Source organism: Balaenoptera physalus (assembly GCF_965194825.1).
Source record: "Balaenoptera physalus genome assembly, chromosome: 20".
NCBI classification, from domain to species: Eukaryota; Metazoa; Chordata; class Mammalia; order Artiodactyla; family Balaenopteridae; genus Balaenoptera; species Balaenoptera physalus.
In genome coordinates, this window is record NC_138901.1 from 53,045,317 (window position 1) to 53,065,230 (window position 19,914).

Consider the following 19,914-nt stretch of genomic DNA (forward strand, 5'->3'; position numbering starts at 1 on the left):
CAGGGGCTGAGCATAAGCCCCCAGACCATAAGCCCGAGGGGAGGGGCGCCTCCTGCACGGCTACAGTCAAGGCAGGAGGTGCAACTGTCCCTGCAGAAGCCGCAGCCTAACAGCTAAGAACCGTTCTGATTCCTTTCTACCCTGAGGCCATGGGATTCTAGAAATTCATCAGGATGGACTTGGTAGAAACTCCAGGTATCATCTTCGTAAGAGAGGCAGAAGGAGGGGAAGGAGAGGAAAAAAAGAAAAGCCCACACACAAGTGTACCTTTTTATATAGAATTTGTACAATATATTTCTCTTCATTTGCATATTTTACCCACAACTTAACATCCTTTATACAGGCTGAACTTACTCAGCTGATATAATCAAAATTCTTTCCTTCAACCAAATAAGAAAAATTCAAAATCGTAAACCTGTAAGAAAACAAATTAAAAACAATGATGAAAATAAGTCACTCCTCGTTAGGAACAGCGTCTGTCTGTACAATATACATGGTTTGGAACAGATTTCTTTATAGATTAGGCACATGTTTCCACAACACCTTCATTCCTGCCAGTTTTATCTCATTCCAGGCAGTCCCGCCTAAGAAGGATCAGAGGGATGTTGGTCTTGATGGAAATCGCGCGTTCGGATGCTGCTGGCCCAGCTGGGGACCAGGGGAGCGGGGCCTGGCTCAGCGGCGCCACCCAGTGGCTGGAAGCAGAGGCGGATGGGATGCAGGGGAGCTGGGCCAGGCAGGGCCCTGCCAGGAGAGAGCAGCAGTTGTGTGTGAAGGGGAAACCGAGGCTTATTCTGTGCAAACTGAACACAGAGAGACCAGAGTAGCAAGGGTGGTGTACAGAGAGAAGCTATGAGGAGTCCAGCGTTTATTTACAGTTTATCTTCCAGGCGGGAGGATGGGGAGCAAAGCTGGTGGCTGCTGTCAGTTTGAGGCACGGAGGGGTGTCGGGGAGGGGGGGGCATGGCGAGGGTAAGCAGTGAGTGCACCATCTCCGTGTTGACCTTCCGTGGAGCCCCTCAGTGAGCCCGAGCCCGCAGTAGGGACCTCTCCTCCCAAGCACAGCGCTTCTCTGTGATTTCCCTCCTCACTGCGAGACCCACCCGGGTCTGGGTGGTACAGAGCGTAGGCCCTTCTCTGGGGATGCAGGCAGAGCAAAAGATGAGAAAGCCGCTTCTACCAAGCCAGCGGCACCTCACACCTCAACACCGTGGGACACCGGGCCAGGCCCGGGCCTTTCCGACGCCAGGGTGATGGGCTTCAGGTCACCGAGCTTCAGGACCTGTCCTGTTTGTTTCTGTCTCCTTTGAATTCTTCCCTCCATAATGGCTCCATATGCAGCTTGGGGCTGGGCTGAGAATCCAATTCCAGGGCTGCAGAAGGTCGCTGCACCTTGGCCTCCTGACCCAGAAGGCAAAAGTGCTCTTGTGGTGAGATGCTCCTGGGACCAGGAGTCTTGGGCCCTGCAGAGGGGGCTTCCGAGGCCATGGCAGTGCTGATCTGCTCAACTTGGCCCTGGCTATGATGAGCCTTCCTTGGGTTTGGCCCTGTGTTGGGGGGACATGCTCGGGCCCAGACCCCCGCCCTTAAATGGCAGCTGGCTCAAACATTCTTCAAGTGGCGAGTCCCACTGAGGCTTATCCACGGCACACGTGCCAACCCAGCCTCACACTCCAAAGCGTGGCTTTGGAAAGAGAATAGTAATCAGCACTTCAGGGCAAGACTACAACCACAAAAAAAAGAAAGGTGGAAAACAGCATTCATTAGAACTAATGTAGTTATTGCCAGACAAGTGACAGCCAAATAACCACGGAGAGTCCCAGAGGTGGATGTGATGGAGCAGAAATACAATCATGTGGTTTTGTTTGTTTGTTTGTTTTTACTTCTAAAGTAAGATATCCTCTGATTACACTTCAAGTCTTTAGGTACAGAAGCTAAAGAGTATTCTTCAAGTTCTGCTACTTTCACACAAACCAGTTTGTCCCCCTGAATGACCGATCCACTGGTCATGCCCCCGAGCCTCTCTCAAGGGAGTTGGTGTGGTTCTTTCTAAGAACATGAGGTGGGAACCGAAATATGTTAAAACAACAACTAAAACAACGTGGCTGTGCTGGGAGCAGTGCACAGGCGGACGTGCACGGCGGCCTGCTGGCTGTTCCCAAGGGCACTTTTTCTCACCAAGGATCTCTCCGGGACGGCCGAGGCTATGCAGGGGGCCAGTGCGGCGGTGGGTTCCGTACTGAATGGTGGGGACCAGGTGGCAGCCCCGAGGGGCTCTCACTGGTTTTGGTTTGGATGACCCAGTCTCAAGAAGCAAAAGCAAAAGAGGAGCTCCCAGGCTGCTGCTGGAGGTCCTGCTGAGAAAGGTGGCCCAGGGCAGACCCTGTCTTCCTCTGAAGGTCAAGTGCAGGCAGTTCCAGCTCAATGGAGACAGAGCCCTTGCCAGAGCAGCTGCAGCCAGGTCTTCTTGGGGCTGCGGCTTCTGCAGGGACAGACCCTGGAGGAGGCTGGCCTCTGAACAACCTTCTCAAGGGCCTGCTGCCTGCCCTTTCTGAATAATTTTGCACTGGTCTGCTTATTCTCACATGCTATGGTACGTGCGGGTGCCGGGCCTGTGACACGGGAAGTTCTCGGAGACGTGGCAGCTTGGCATTCTAGTTGGGGTGGAAGGGGGAGCTCAAGGAGAGCCAGGCACCGACGCCACAGGAATCTTCCCGAATGAATTTAGGCATCTGCTCTAAGGTCCTTGTGGACAGATTAGCTAGTTCCATGCACACCATACCAAGGGCTAACACTCAACATTCCAGAGGCGGGTGGCCTTGTTTGGGTAGTTGATAGCCAGGCTGATAGCAGCAATGTTCTGCAGAGCCTGTGGAGGGAGAAAGAGTCATCACCAATGTCAAGAACCTGTCACCTGCTGGGTCACTACCTGCTGACAGAACAAGACCCTCAGCTGAGCACCTGAGGGGGGCAGGGGAGAGGCAGACGCGAGCCAGATGTGGTTCCCCTCAGCAGGGGGACCACAGTCTAGAATGAAAGACAAAGCTAGCAAGAAAGACCACATGGAAACTCCAAATGTAGGCAGAATCATCACTGTCCCAAGAGAGGAGCAGGGGCAGTTCTGCGGGCTCAGAGGACACGTCTGCGGGGGGTCTGGGAAAGCCGTTTAGGGAATGGGGACAGCAGCACACAGGTGCAGAAGGGAAGAAACAAACAGCCAGTGGGGGGCCCCCCCGGAAGCAATGCTGGGAAGGCAGAAGCCCTGGAGCCAGGCCAAGGCTGCTCTCCAAGCCAAGGCAGCAGGAGCTGGGGGAGGGGGGGCGCTGGGGAAGGAAGAGGTGGAAGCAGGGAGAAGAGGCAGAGCGCCGGTCCAGCGAAGCGGACAGGCTGTAGGGAGGGCCAGAATGAGGATGAGGAGACGGGACACAGCGGCCGGCGAGAGGCAGGAGCCAACAGGGATATGTGACGCTAAGCTTCCGGTGTCAAAATGGTCAAATGTCAAGACTTCACTGTGTGAAATCTTGGGACACCACAGGTGGTGATGGCAGGGCTGGCAGGCATCTGTCGGGAGGGGAGGGAGTTTTCACTCGGCCTTCGGGTCTCAGGACAATTCACACAAACCCTTCTGTAGTGGATGGGGGAAGCCCGCTTCTAAGCAGGCACTCTGACCCCTTCTTGTAGGAGGACCGCAGGTTCACTGAGAAAACTTGCCAGGAACAGAGCACAGGGCGCTGGCCGGGAGTCCCAGCTGGATGTCCCCTCAAGTGAGACCGCGGGCCAATCTTTCCCTTCTCTGAGCCTCAGTGTCCCCATCTGTCCACTGTGTACGCAGCCCACACGCTCTACGATGTTCAAGGAGTCTGTGAGCCTAAGGTTCTCAAAATGTAGTCTGGAGCCTGCGGGTTCCCCAGACCCTTTCAGGGGCTCCACGTCGTGAAAACAATTTTCATAATAATACCGAGACATTATTTCTCTTTTTTCACTTTCATACTCTAACGAGTATACAGTGGAGTTTTCCGGAGGCTACTGTGTGATAACAGAACAACTGAAAGCAGAAACAGATCTGTGAATCCAGCTGTCTTCTATTAAGGCAGACATTAAAGAGATCTGCAAAAATGGAACACAACGCTACCCTTCTCAAAAATTATTTTGTTTTGAAAAATACCGTTGTTTTTCACAACTGTAGTACTAAATAGAATGAGATTATTTTAAAAAACAAATTGAGAAGTGTTTAGCATGTAATTTCTAACTTAATTACTAAATTAAAAATCTAATTTAATTCCTAAAGGTATATATCAATATATATAACGCACATAAACAAAAGCTTTTGGGGATCCTCAGTAATTTAAAAGCGTAAAGGGGCCCTGAGACCCAATAGCTGTCAGAGAGGAGTTCTCCTACCAGGGAAGAAAGTTACATCCAAAAATATCTGAAATCTAAAACTCTATGGAAACTTCAGGGATCGGCCAAACTATAAATTTAAGGCACTGGTTGTTCTGGTCTAAAAGCCACAAATTCTTGCTACTGTCTACTGACCCCACAGTTTAATACGAACGACACTGATAAATGGGGCTCCGCTGCTCTCTGTGACACCAGCAGGAAGTGGCCGACTCGGCACTGAGCCCCGTGTAAAGCCGGGGTGGAGCCTGCACGGGTGCCGGGGGAGGTTCGGCCGCCCGGGGAGGGCGTACCTGCGCCGCGCAGCGCAGAAGGTGGTCGTCGGTGGTTAAGGCCAGCAGGTAATCCTGCAGCAGGCCGAGCTCCTGTGGAAAGAGCGGAGGGCAGCTGTCAGAGGCCACCTGCTAGCGGACACCCACCCACGACCCACGACCCACGGCCCCAGAAGACTCGGGTGGGACACTGCTGCCCACTCCGCCGGGCATCTCACTGCCTGCTTTCCTTGGGAGCCACGGAAGGAGCGGGACGGGGGGAGCCAGGTGTCCTGACTCACCACAGTCTCCTCACTATAAAACGAGGGCTTAAGCTAAAGAGCTCTGAAAGGCCCTTTCATCTCTCACAGTCAATGAGTCTATTGTGCTGAGGGGAGGGAAAAGAGGAAGAAGAAAGAACCTGTTGGTTTATTTTCCCAAACTCACTGCTGTCAAGGGTCGATCCAGGGCAGTTTCCTTCCCCCTTTGGCATCAGGCCTGAGCAAACAAGCAATCTCAGGGAGCGCCTGGCTCCCTGGGGCGGGAGAGAGGGGAACCCCGGGCCCCAGGCCACGCCTGCCTCCCTGTGCGGGTTTGCCAAGCCCCCATGACACCCCGGGCTCTCAGAGGGCTGTGACCTGAGGCCCAGCGCTGGCCCCAGGTGGTGGGGAGGCAGGACAGGCCCTCACCTGGGCGCGGTTCTCAGTGACAAAGAAGAGCTCGGTGAGGGCGCGATGCAGGGGCAGCAGGATGCCAGGCTGTGTCACGTCCTCAAACAGGCTGTACTCCATTTGGGTGAAGAGCTGCCACAGGGGCTTCAACAGCATGAGGTCACAGAGGTCGCTGTGGGGGAGGGGTATGGTTTGCTGGGGTCACGCCCATCAGACGTCAGACAGACAGAGGGTAGCTGCCGGGCACTGCAGCTCCAACGCTCCCCGCCCCACCCCGTCCAGTAAAGGCAGGACAAGACAGTTCCAGTCACCTCACATCCCCCAAAACAGCCCAAAGTATTCACCAATGGCAAATAAAAAAAGGGGCAGCATCTCAACTTCAAACCAGGACTCCGGGGAAAAGGATATCCTCAAGCACATTCACGTAAATCAACTGCACATCTTTAAAAATGGTTGTTAAAAACTTCCAGTGACAGCGGAAAAAATCTCAAGATAAATGTTAAGTGGAAAAGAGCAAGATACGCAACATAGAATGTAAAAATTTAAAAACTGTATATATAGTACTGTGTGACCATATTAAAAACAATAGTAAATAAACATATCAAAAATGTTATCAGTGGCTGTCCCTGTCAGTTTTCTAGATTTTCTACAATGCTCATTGCTTTAATAATCAGAAAGGAAAAAAAAAAACTGATTTAAAAGATAACAGCAACCACTGTTATGATCTTAGGCTCATAAAAGAAGAAATATGCTTATAAAAAGTTGCTCAGGCCAGAAGTCTTTCTAAGTAATGCAGAATCCTTCTCACTAGACAGACCTCTGTTGAGACTGCACTGAAGTTTTTTTTACTCAGAGGGAGGTTGTACGTTAATTCCAGTTCAACATCCTTCAGAGAAGAAACATGATTCTGGGACTTACTACATGATTTTATACATTTATAATCTTAAATTTTGCTTTTTCTCTTTAATATATGATTTTTAAAAGAATTCTGTACATTTAAGTATAATCTTGGGGCCAATCACTTTCTCCCAGAGGAATAAGTCTTCGTAAAGTAAACCAATGGGAAAATGAGGTTTGATTTAAAGAGACAGCTTTACAGCTGAGTTTTCAGGAAAGCACTAGAGTGGGAGGTAAAATGCACCTGCACGGCTCACATCTGTGGCAGAACTTAGGCAGTTCTTCTGCTGGCCATCCTTCCCCTGGGGGCTGCCTTTCCCCTCTGCCCCCTCCAGTCTCGGGCCCTGGGACCGAGGGGCTGTGGGAGGGTCCCTACGGGAAGGAGGGTAGGCGATGGCCAGCACACTGCGGGAATGCATCCACAAGGCGGCTAGGAAGGGCCCTCCGGTCTGAAGACAGCAGAGATGGGACACGTTTCATACACATGACTCAACCAGACAGTTCTCACTGGAGGCCGCTCTCACAAGAACGGAACTAAGCCCCGTGGGCCAAGTGACCCCTGATGTCTGCGTATGAGGACACAGTGGTGGCAGCCATCATGCCCAGCTTTCCCCCTCTCCCTCCCTTCTGCCAGCCTGTACATAGACTGACTACACAAGTCATCACTTTCTCTTTCCTGACTTGGAGAGTCCTTTATTTTTTGAATAACAGCTCCATATTACACGACGAGACACCATGTTACTTTGAGTATCATCACTCCACTCTGACTAGCATTCTGTGAGTCTGTGTGCCTTAAAAATGCCGGAAAAGGGTGTACTGAACTCCTGACACGTGGGGGTCTAAGCAAGGAGGGTAGGGACTGAGTGCATGGATGATGTGTGTGGCACAGTCACCAATGCCTTCCCTCTGAGGCTCTTATGTCTTCAATCCCCAGTTCCATTCAACATTCTACTGGAGGTCCCAGCTAATGCAAAACGGCAAAAGGGAAAAGTTTCTAAGGATTGAGAGAAAGAAATAAAGCTTACTATTTGTAGATTAACATGACTGTGTGCTGAATAATCTGCATATATACTTAGAATTAACAAACAGAGCAAGGTCTGGATACAAGGGCAACACATGAAAAGTAATTATATACCAGCAGAAACAATTAAAAAGCAAAAAATTTAAATACCAATTACAATTGCATCAGAAACATTAAATACCTAGGAATAAATCTAACAAAATGCTGTGCAAGTCCTCTACATAGGAAACTATAAAACATTACTGAGACCTATACAATGGAGGACTGTGTATTAGAGAACTCAATATTCTTAAGACCTTGGTTTTTCTCAAATTGATCTAAAGAGTCCATCAAAATCCCGTCAGGTGAGAGAGGTGCACTCGTGTGTACAGAGAAAAACAAACTAATCAGGAACAAGACAAGGATGCCCACTCTTGCCACTTCTATTCAGTATAGTACTGGAAGTCCTAGCCAGAGCAATTAGGCAAGAAAAAGAAATAAGAGGTACTTAAATTGCAAAGTAAGAAGTAAAACTGTCTCTGTTTGCATATGCCATGATATCATATACAGAAAATCCTAAGGACTGCAATAAAAAACTGTTAGAACTAATAAATAAATTCAGTAAAGTTACAGGATACAAAATCAATATAGAAAAATCAGTTGCATTTCTATACACTAACAATGAACTATCAGGAAGAGGAATTAGGAAAACAATCCCATTTACAATAGGATCCAAAAATAAAATACTTAGGAATAAATTTAACAAAGGAGGTGAAAGATCTACACTGAAAACTATAAAACACTGATGAAACAAATTGAAGAAGACAAAAGTAAATGGAAAGATATTCTGTGTTCATGGATTGGAAGAATTAATATTGTTAAAATGTTCATAGTACTCAAAACAACCTACAGCAATCCTTATCAAAACTCCAGTGGCATATTCCACAGAAATAGAAAAAATAATCCTAAAATTTATATGGAACTACAAAAATACCCAAACAGTCAAAGCAATCTTGAGAAAGAAGAACAAAGCTGGAGGCATCACACTTCCTGATTTTAAACTATACTATAAAGATACAGTAATCAAAATAGTATGGAGTTGGTATTGGCATTAAAAAAAGACATATAGAGCAATGGAACAGAACAGAGAGCCAAGAAATAAACCTATGAATATATGGTCAATTAATTTTTGACAAAAGTACCAAAAATATGTAATGAAGAAAGAATATTCTCACCATTCAAAAAATGGTGTTGGGAAAACTGGATATCCACATGCAAAAGAATGAAACTGGACCCCTATCTTACCATACACAAAAATCAACTCAAAATGGATTAAAGACTTGAATGTAACACGTGAAACTGTAAAACTCCTAAAAGAAAACATAGGCTGTAAGCTCCTTGACATTGGTCTTGGCAATTTTTTTTTTTTGGCCATGCTGAACGGCATGCAGGATACTAGTTCCCCGGCCAGGGATCAAACCTGCGCCCCCTGAAGTGGGAGTGCAGAGTCTTAAACACTGGACCACCAGGGAAGTCCCCTTAATATTCTTTTTCTTTTTTTTCGGCAATGATTTTTTGGATTCGATATCAAAAGCAAAAATAAACAGGTGGAACTACATCAAACTAAAAAGCTTCTGCACAGCAAGGAGAACAATCAACAGAGTGAAAAGGCACCCTGTGGACTAGGAGAAAGTATTTGCAAATCATATATCTGATAAGGAGTTAATATCCAAAATACACAAGGAACTCATACCATTCAAGAGCAAAAAATAACCCAATTGAAAAAATAGGCAAAGGACCTAAAGAGACATCTGTCCAAAGAAGGCATATAAATGGCCAACAGGTACATAAAAAGGTGCTCAATTATCACTACTCATCAGGGAAATGCAAATCAAAACTACAATGAGATATCACCTCCCCTGTGTTAGGATAGCTCCCATCAAAAAGATAAGAGAAAACAAATGCTGGCAAGGATGTCGAGAAAAGAGAGAACCCTTGTGCACTGTTGGTGGGAATGTAAACTGGTACAGCCACTATGCAAAACAGTATGGAGGTTCCTCAAGAAATTAAAGCTAGAACTACCAAATGATCCATCGATCCCACCTCTGGGTATACCCAAAAGAAATGAAATCATTATCTCAAAGAGATTATCAGTACTCCTATGTTCATTGCAGTATTATTCCTAATAGCCAATGTCTGGAAATAACACCTGTCAATGGACAAATGGATAAAGAAAATGTGGTGTATATATACACAATGAAATATTACTCAGTTATGAGAAAAAAGGAAATCCTGCCATTTTCGACAACACAGATGAACCTGGAGAGCATTATGCTAAGTGAAATAAGCTAGATAAAGAAAGACAAATACTGCATGGTATCACTTTTATGTGGAATCCAAAAAAAGTCAATCTTATAGAAACAGGGAGTTAGAATGGTGGTTGCCAGTGGCTGGGAAGTGGGGGAAATGGGGAAAGGCTGGTAAAAGGGTATAAACTTTCAGTTACAAGATGAATAAGGTCTGAGGATCTATTATACAACATGGTGACTATAGTTGATAATAGTGTACAATACTATAACACGTAACAGAAATTTGCTGAAAAGCAAATTTCAGCAAGAGGGTGAAATTTAAGTGTTGCCACATACCACAGAAAAAGGTAAACATATGAGGTGATGGATGTGTTAGTTAACTCAATTGTGGGAATCCTTTCACAATGTATAATGTATTATGTATCAAATCATTACCTTCTACACTTTAAATACATTACAAGTTTATTTGTTAATTACACCTCAATAAAGCTGGGGGGGGAAAAAAGAAATAAACTAATTCTAAAATTTACATGGACATGCAGGGTAAAACTAGCCAAGACAATCTTGAAGATGAAGAACCAGTTGAAGGATTTATACTGCTAGATAACGTAAATTTGCTATAAAGCTACAATATCTAAGTGTGGTACTGGCACAAAGATAACCAAAAAGACCAATGGAACAAAAGCAACCAGGGATGGATCCATGTGTATATGGACACCTTCTCTGTGATGAAGATGGCACTGGAGTGTGGTGAGGGGAAAGGTGGGCTTTTGAGTTAAGTGGAGATCCATGTGAGAAAAAGCAAAGCATGACCCTACCCTTCAAATCATGCACTAAAATTCATTCCATGTGGATTGTAGACCTAAATATGGAAGAAAAAATAATTAAGCTTTATCTTCATGACCCCAAGGTCAAGTAAGGCAAAAATTTCCTAAATAGGACAATGAAAGCTCTATCATAAAGGAAATGAGTGATGAACTGGAAGACATTAAAATTAGAAACTTCTTTTCATCAAAGACACCACTAACAGAGTGAATGGCAAGCCCCGAAGTGGGGGGAGATATTCACAATACAAATACCCAGCAAGGGACTCGTATCCAGAAGGCAGCTTACCTGTGGGTGCAGCATCGCACGATCCTCAGGAGTAGGTGGATGGCTTTTAACCGCTGATGACCAGTCTGGCGACAGGCCACGCCCACCAGCCATTCCCAAATTTTGGCCAACGGGAGGTGCGGCACAACTCTTTCTTCTGACAGCATCTGCTTCAGAATCTCGAATCCTGGCAACCCCCACACACAGAGACATTTAAAAACTGTAAACTGCTCAAGTTTTAACGAATAGGAGGAAACCACTGTGATCATTTACATTTCGCCTGAAATTATGCCTTATGTAAAAGCAACATAGGAACACTTTCAGTTCTTCCTTTTTGCAGAATGCCCTGGCAAATTTTAAGAGAACAAGCATCTTTCCTAGGTCCTGACAGATGGCTCTTTAGAAGTTACAACCTGCCCAACTCCAGTACATTCACGAGTGACATGCGTGGGCCTTGTGAGACAAATTCGTTGAAGTCTCAGAGAAAAGTACCTGGTTTGATTTTAACAAAGATCAGTGACATAATGGCACCGACCCCCAGAGTGTCCCGGGCCGGGAGATCATGCAAACGGAAAGACCAGAGCACACACCTGTCTGGAATCGCCCCAGGTGCCCAGCCGTCACAGTGAATTTGTAGCCCCACTCGGTGTTGCTCATGTCAGAGGTGAAGCGGTAATACAGAGTATCTCCTGGGGCACACAAGAATCAGAAACAGGTCAGGATACTGCAGCAACAGGGAAAGGCAAGTGAGCGCTTTCCACTGAAACAGATTCAACACAGTTTTAAATCCTTCAACAATTTCCCTTCTAGGTACTTAACGTTAAGAGTCTGTATAACTCAGTATTTATTTACTACCTGGAAGCTCAAAATCTTTCCATTTCTGTTGAGACCCACTGAAGTTGTGTCGATCCTGCTGAAAGTCACCGCTGCTGGACATGGCTAGCTCGTCACAGCCTTCCTCTGTATTGCACTGAGGATCGAATTTGATTGAGAGGTAGATTGCACCAGGAATGTGAACTTTATCCTAGGAGGGGAAACAAGGACACTCCTGTCATCGCTGGCCACTGGACAGTGACTGAGGGCTTCCTTGTGCCAATCCTGCAGTTAAGACTGGGCATGTAAGAAGGCGTGAGTCACAGCCCCTGCCCTCCAGGAGCTCTTGGCCCAGCTGGGTCGGGGAGCACGCACATGGCTGCAAACACGGCAGGAAGCACCCTGTGCAGCATGGGGCACAGCTCGAGGGGGGGGGCGGGGAGGGGAGGCGAGGGCAGAAAAGAGTCCCAGTGAAGGGATGTTTGGGTTGCTGTGGAGACTGGGGGCACAGGAGCAGCCTGTCCAGGAGGAAGGAATGGCAGGAGGCAGGTGAGAGAGAGACGAGCACCTGGGGGTGCATTCCAGGCAAAGGAAAGAGCACTGACTGGAGAGCCTGACGTGTTCAGGGAATAACAGGAGCTTGATGTGTCTGAGGTACAGGGTGAGCTTTGTGTGCACATATGCTTGGGAGATGGGGGCAGGGGTGACGTGACCCTGGAGAGGCCGGCAGGGACAGATGCAGAGGCTTTGTGTGCTAAAATGAAGCGTTGAGACTTGTCTGGACAGCAGGGGGAGCCCTGGAAAGACCGTAAGCAGGAGAAAGCCTAGGTTAGGTTTGTGCTGTACCAGGATCACTGTGACAGCTGGTGTGCAGCAAGGCCAGGGCCGGGGCAGGCCAGCAGTGGGGGATCAGAGAGCAGCAGCGGGAAGGACCCAGGGGAGGGGAGGAGTCCGGGCAGCGGAGAAGGTAAGGTGATCGCTCTGAGGCAGAACTCGCTAGCTCACTAGGTGTGTCTACGTGGGGCTGGGGGAGTGGGGACAGAGCCTAGGAGCCAGGGAAGAAAAGAGGCTTAGAAGGTAGAGAGTGAGGAGGTTTATTCTTCTGCAAAACGAAACCTCAGCTGGCAACAACCATATCCTGGATTAGTTTCTCTATCACCCACCACTGTGGCCACAGGCCATCACCTACTCAGAACGACAGCTCCAACATTTTGAAAAGAGATGAAGAAATGCAAGCAGCACTAGGTCAGTGAAGATAACTGAGGCCGCCCCCCTCCTGCCTCATCCAAACTCCTGCATCTCTCTGTCCACGTACAGAGTTAAGGATGCAAGAGATGAGGCTTTTCAGTTCTGGGTAATTAAACAAAGGGGTGGGAGACTCCAAGGTGTGGCCAGGTCATAAGGAGATGGACAGAGTGAGGGCTGAACCCAGACCCACACTCAAAGTCTCTGCCAGACACCAAGGCCTCCCTCTCAGGAGCTTGCTGCAGGAAGAGGAATCTCTCCTCCAGAGCCGGGTGGCCCCTTGCTTTCTATTAAAACAAGGTCAGGAGAAGAGAGGACTTGTTTGTATAGATTCCCGGGACTGGCTTCAGGGAGGCAGACTGCTGCTGAGACCATGGGAGCACTTTCTAGGCCATGTCTGTCCAGGCAGAAAGAGCCGCAGTGGGAGTTGATGAGATTCATGCTACTCAGCAACCCTTGCAGGTCCAGCAAGCTGCATACCCTGAGGCTGGGCGAGTCTGGCCGACCCTGGGTCGTACCTCAAAGTTGGTGTTGTTGTTATACGGGTGTTTCGACTCCCTCACTTGCACCTCCATTCCTGGCTCCTCCATGAACTGGCAGGCAGCCAGGGCCATGGTGCCTAGCATGTTCTCTCGGCAGCCCTGGAGCACCTTCTGCAGTATCTGGTGGGACACAGGCAGGAAACATGGGAAGATGGTGACAAAACTTCGTAGTTCAGCTAGAGACTGCGCCCAGGGCTCCTGAGTTCTGCTATGTGGGTCCCCTGGTTCTACACAGAAGGAAGTAGAAGAGATGCTTCCAGCCCTGTGAAAGTTTGCTAACCCAGCACTACTTCAAAAGACCAAGTTGAAGATCTGATTTAAAAACAAAACAAAAGATGATCACCACTTGTCAAGTTGAAACTTAAAATTAAAGCACTGGAGACTTTCCTGGCAGTCCAGTGGTTAGGACTCCGTGCTTCCACTGCAGGGGGCACGGGTTTGATCCCTAGTCAGGGAACTAAGATCCCACATGCCGCACGGTGTGGCCAAAGAAAAAAAAAAATAGAGCACTGGACTTAAGAGAATGCACAGACTCTGGTAAGACCCCACGTCTGCCACCTAGAAGCTGGGAGCCTTGGACAAGCCTCCTGGGCTTGATTTCTTCACCAATAAAACTCTCTGGGTCACAACGTAACACAGGTGTAAGTGCTGGCAGAGTGTCTGACCTGAGGTAGACATTCTAGAAACCATGGTTTAAAACAGAAGACGTAAACCTTCCTGGAAGGCTTCCTGTATTACGGGAACAGGCTGTCAGAATCATAATTAACCCTGTCTCCCAGACTTCACACTGTGTGAGACCCTAGGGGACATGAGAAGAGACAGGCTAGCAAGGAGAGTTAGACTCATAAGTCTGAAAACAAAAAAGGAAAACTGCAAGGGCAGGTTTTGTGGGATCGTTACATCAAACACTCTCTGAGCACCAAGTCTGCCTAGGCCATGAGCTCGGCTCCAGGCCAGTACTTGGGAGAGTTTAACAGCGACCTGACCCTGCCTTCGTTGCGTTCACACCTGTCAGGGGGCTGTAGAGCCACACAGGTAACCTCACTCCAGGAAGGCACTCACTAGAGGAAGCCTATTCAAACCCCCCGGCGGGGGGCTGGGAGGGACACAGAGGAGGAGCAAGTGGGGTGAGTGCCCCACCCGGCTGCCTAATTACCTTTTCCCACTGGTGCTTTTCTTCCAGCTGCATGAACATGTCCAGAATGTAGGTCATGTGGGCAGGGCCGCTCAGCTCCAGGATGTCCTCGCTCACCGGCACGTGCCCCGGCCACTTGGCGAGCAAGGACGCGAGCACATGGCGGGCGTACAGGACTGCTGTGGCCTCGTTCACGCGGAAGAGGTAGTCCCGCACGGCCCTCTTGCTCTTGCAGTTGAGCTCTTTGTGCAGGAGGGCGGCGCTCTTGCTGCGCCGCTGCTTGGCGTAGCTCTGCTGCAGTTCACTCTCCGTGCTGGAGATCAGCTTCTGGGTCACGGGGTTTGACTCCGTGGTGGCCTGGTCACAGCGTGCGGGCCGGGACTGCAACCCAAAGACCAGCGTCACAGAGGCCTGGCCTGCTCACAACTGGGGTGGGGGCGGGAGGGACACCTTGCTTCCCAGGTGGGGCGACATACCAAGCATGGTAAGATAATCATGTCTGTATCCACAGCTTTGGCGCTCTGCTCGTCCAGTCTCAGACTCCTGCTGGGCTGCCACCTCTGAGCCAGGGTCCGTATCCTTTCATCGGTGGTGAGCTCATCCCCGTCAAACCTGAAGAGAGGGAAGGAACACAAAGTTGGGCACCTGAGTTACAGAAAGGCAAGAGTTTAACCTGCAGTGAAACTTGCAGAAATGCCGATCCGAGTTATTTTCCTGCTATTTTGCAATTACGTTATTACATTCCATATTTCACACGCTAGATTCACAGTGTTCATCTATTCATGCATGCAAATGTGCACACGAACGTGCACGCGTGCCCATGTGCCCACAGCAGAGATGCAAGCCATCCCTTAGGATCCATTCTTCCTTTCATTTAGAAACAAAGTTCCCTCAAGTTTTAGCAAGATACACAATCACCCAGCTGGAGACACAGTTCCCAGTCCTCCTAGCAGCAATGCAACTAGAGTCACGCCAACGGGAGGCCAGTGAGGTAACGCGTGCCATTTCCGCAGCCTGCCCTCAAACAACTGGGTTAAGGATGAGCTCCTTTACCCAACTTCCCCCTTTCCTCTGGGCTGGAACAAAGAGCTGGTGTTGGGGAGCCAGGTCTGACGACACAGGTGAGGACAGCACCCTTGGGGGTGCGGGGTCCCTTGTGAAGCAGACCGCCCGCCCACCCTAGGCTGCTGCCTACCTCTGGACTGCGCCGTGAGAGGGGAAACAAATTCCATCCTCCTTGACCATGATACTTCTGTGTCCTAACTGATGCAACCCTGCCTCATCTCACAAAGGATTTGAGGCAGTAGATAATACATATGGGAAAATAGAAATATGAAATAACAAAAGAAAATTAAATTGGAATTAGATATAAATCAGAATAGGAAGTCAAAACTAGGATGTGGGGGATGGAGGAGGAGATTAGTTGCAGAAACATAAAGTTCTCCACAAATTTAAGAGCTGGGCCCGAGAGCTAGCTCTGAACTTCCTGGCCAAGAGGAAGGGTATATTGTTAATTTTATAATAATCCTTGAAGAAAAAACACAAAAATAATGCACAGAAGTGAAAGAACAAACAAACGAAAGGACACTTTTGACCAGAATGTACCAGAAGGTCCTGCTCTGCACCGTTTGCTCCCTGGGCTGATGTGGGAGAGAAACCTTGGCGTCTGTGTCAAAACTCTGCCCCCACAACGAGTTTACTCTAAGAGGCAGACTGCGAATATAAAGCTCTTCCTAAAGGAGAAGCACACAACACAACTCAAAGACGAGCCATGCGGTGCGGCACAGCCAGCTTTCGTGTCGCTTTGTGAAGAACTGAAAACCAACTGCTCTTTGGCCTGTCAGGAGTTTTTATCCAGATCTTGTTGGCAGGAGGTAAACAGAGTCCCGCCCTTACTTGTTGCCTCACTCACTACACTTTGGCTGCATCTAAATGTCCCTTACCTCTTCTGAACCTCCAGGAAGAAAGAGTCGGTCCTCTTCATCTGCAGTTCGTATATGGCCCGGAGAACGTGCAGAGGGGCATTGAGGGCGTCGTGAGCCATCTGAAGGCCACAAGGAGGAAGTAGAAGAGAGACAATTTAAACTGCTTTAACACATTATTGATGATCTGACCTCAAAAGTGATAAAACAATTATTTCCTAAAGTTACCACAAGTTATAATTTAAGAACATCACATGGGCACTTCATGCATATAAGATTATAAGCCCTAAAACATGGACTGTAAAATCTGCATTACTGTTATAAATTCAAAGGAAGATATAAAACATGGAAACACCAAAAAAACAAAAAATCATGCAAACAAATGTACTGCTAATAGTCAATAATTACCCACCAAATTGTATCCATTGCTAGCTTCTCTGTAGCAGCTGCCTTGCACTCAAGTATGATAAGTGGCACATAAATCTAAGTACTGGACTTTCTTTTGATGTTTTTAAAAACTGTACTTGCTTTTCTTATATCCACCCCATACTCTCTGTTTACTCTTCACACAGTTAGATCCTTTGAAGTCCTAGCCCTTGCCCATTTTCACATCATTCTGAGGAAGAGTGGATTATCCAGGGAAAGTAGGAGTGTGTCTGAGAAACTGTGAGGACAGACTGTCATCTAGGGATTTATGGACAGGCCTGAAATTACACGCAAAATTTTACAAAAGTATTTGCAAGTATAGTTTATGGGAGAAACGATCTAAAGCTTTTGGGTCCATGACCCCCGAACATTAAGAACTACTGTTGTAATAGGGTTTTTCCATCCCTCTGGACGAATTCTGCACAATACCGACTGAGTCTTCAGGAAGTGCATTCTCAGGACATCAGTCTGAAGCATTTTCACATGGAGGCTAAAACACAGTCCAAGCCAAAGAAAATCCATTCCTTAGAGTCCCTTCCTCAGTCCACACCGTGACCCAAGAACGTACCAAGAAACATATTCTGGTGGGCTCATCCAGGCTTTCGAGAGGGTCTAGCTTTTTCTGCTCTGGCTCACCCGGGCTGCTGACTGACCGTTCCACCTCCTCCTCCTGGTCCCCTCGCTCATCCAGCTCCAGCTCTCCATGCTCAGCCAAAGTGCTGATCTCCTTTTTTGAGGAGTACAGCATGATGGACAAAATCTACACAGAAAGAAAATCAGGCAGGGCAGGAACATGAGTGTTTAGTGGGTGAGATCTTTAACCCTCAAAGGGTAGAAAACATCTGACTGAACCTTTTAAAAGACATCAGAATTCACAAAAAGAATGTAAGATTAGTAAAGAAATATGAAAACATGTTCAACCATACTTATAATCAAAGAAATGCTGACCAGAAACTACAAGGACCTTCGCATTTAACTCTGCCCCTGACGCTGTAAGTCGTTAGCATCCTTTTAGAAGGCATTTTGGTGAAATGTAAAGAGCTATACAAATGTTCATAACCTTTGACCTGGTAATTCATCTTCTAGGAATAATGTAAAATGCGTAAAAAGCTATACTCCTGATATGGTCAATGAAGCATTTAATAATGGCAAAAAAACTGAAGTCCATCTTTATGGACCATCTGCAGCCATTAAAGATGGTCGTTATGAAAACTACCCAGCAACTTAGAAAAATGGCCATCACATGACCTCAATTTATTTCCACAGTGTGCTTCACTGTACAATCTAAACCTATGTATGTAATATAAACACAGAAGGAGGGCTTCCCTGGTGGCGCAGTGGTTGAGAGTCTGCCTGCCAATGCAGGGGACACGGGTTCGAGCCCTGGTCTGGGAAGATCCCACATGCCGCGAAGCGGCTGGGCCCGTGAGCCACAATTACTGAGCCTGCGCGTCTGGAGCCTGTGCTCCGCAACAAGAGAGGCCGCGAAAGTGAGAGGCCCGCGCACTGCGATGAGGAGTGGTCCCCGCTTGCCACAACTAGAGAAAGCCCTCGCACAGAAACGAAGACCCAACACAGCCAAAAATAAATAAATAAATATTTAAAAAAAAAAAAAAAAAACACAGAAGGAAAAAAATTAGAAAAAGGAAATACACATAATACTAATGGTAGCTGTGTTTGCGGGGGATGAAACTTGGAGTTTTTCTTTCTTTTCTATTTTTCAAACTTTCTGAGTATAAAAAAATATAAGTTTTTGAATGTAAAAAAAATTTACTTTAAAAATATTTCCTAAAGAACAAGAGCTCAGATGCTCACCAGGTTATCCATTAATATGTTTTAGCGTATTTTCCTAAAACCTAACCAAATCCTCCTGTGGCAACTGAGAGCTGTTTCCTGGAGCTCAGGCCTCTGTGTGACTGAGAATGGCCAGCTGAGCACCGCCATACAGCAGCAGCCTTTTCTGACCTGAAGCTGACACTTGGCACAGAAACGCCCCAGGGAACCACAGTAATTCCACTAAGAAAAATCGAAGGCCTATGGCGAAAAGTAATAAAATGAAAATTATCAACTAAAATCCTACATAAAATAAACATAAGTGAGGACAAATTTAGGAACTGATTTTAGCTCAAAGGAAGTTTAAAGGGAAATAATAATTCAAGGGCAGATTTACTACCATGATATAATTGGTCAACCGTGTGTTTCCACAAAATACTTCTCTTCCAATATTCTTTGAACAAACACCAAATTCATTTTCCCTGACAAGGGAGGACAGGTGTCATAATCTCTATTTCCAAAAGGGAAGACAAATATAAGACACTGTTTTAACAACTGCACCAGATGAGAGTGCGCAGGGCAGAACCAGCTGTAACTGACTGGTGGTTCTAACTCCCAGGCCAGTAAATCTGCAGCAGGAAACAGCAGCAGGAATCACCCTGGTCCCTTACTTCCAGGTCCCGGAGGAGCCACGTTTTACTGAAGCCGGTCCCTTTGCTGCACTTTTTCACCAGCAGCTTCAGCAAATCAGTCTGAAGGAAGGTAGCATGGGTCTCTTCAAAACCATGAGCCTGCCAAACAGAAAAAGAATGATCTGCAACTGCCTCAGAGTGAAGAAGGTAAGGGTCACTTGGGGAGAAGCAGGCCTCTCTGTCAGAGCCCAGTCTCAGCTAGTGGCCCAAGTTCACCTTCTGGTGAAAATTCCAGAGTCAACAGGGAGGATGAAACTCTGAGCCTGAGCCATAAGCTAAGTCTGTTAGCTCTCTAATTCATTCACTCAACAAGTATTTCGGAAGCCTCGTACATTCTATGTGCTGAGTCCTGTGCGAAGAACAGAGGTTTTATGTCCCTCTCCTGCTCCCTACCTTCCAAAAGCTTCCCACTGCCCTGCAGACTGAAACCCGAGTCCCTATTCATAGCGGACAAGGTCCTGCAGGCCCCCTGCCTGTCTCCGTGGTCTCATCTCCTCCTCGCACTGTCCTCAAGCCCCGAGGTAGCCCCTTCTGCTCCCGGACAACCAGGCCTGGAGTTGGACCTCTCCCAGGACGTAATGCTCTGCCCAGACTCCTCATCTATCACCTCAGATTTCACCTCCTCAGAGAGGCTCTTTCTGGCTCATGGTGGATTTCCTTGCAGGCTCTTTGTTGTCTCCCTCGCAGTTTAGGCTGAAAGCTCCACGACAGCAGGGACCTTCTTTCTAGTTCAACACTACGTACTCAG

At 47.5% G+C, this 19,914-nt stretch overlaps 1 protein-coding gene across 4 annotated transcripts in view; it reads right to left on the bottom strand.

Annotated features, from left to right (window-relative positions):
* Window positions 1-256: 256 nt before the first annotated feature.
* The window catches only part of ZZEF1 (zinc finger ZZ-type and EF-hand domain containing 1), a 115,283-nt gene continuing 95,625 nt past the window's right edge, over window positions 257-19,914 (bottom strand). For 3 of the 4 annotated variants that reach the window (XM_082443768.1, XM_082443767.1, XM_082443766.1), the window contains exons 44-55: window positions 19,146-19,265; window positions 17,270-17,461; window positions 16,297-16,397; window positions 14,830-14,965; window positions 14,375-14,734; window positions 13,195-13,338; window positions 11,474-11,642; window positions 11,209-11,307; window positions 10,640-10,805; window positions 5,339-5,492; window positions 4,692-4,763; window positions 257-2,869 (exon numbers count right to left, since the gene is read on the bottom strand). In XM_082443768.1, coding sequence (XP_082299894.1) covers window positions 2,789-2,869; window positions 4,692-4,763; window positions 5,339-5,492; window positions 10,640-10,805; window positions 11,209-11,307; window positions 11,474-11,642; window positions 13,195-13,338; window positions 14,375-14,734; window positions 14,830-14,965; window positions 16,297-16,397; window positions 17,270-17,461; window positions 19,146-19,265 — 1,794 coding nt within the window. In that variant the 3' untranslated portion in view covers window positions 257-2,788. The other variant, XM_082443765.1, reaches the window with a different exon arrangement.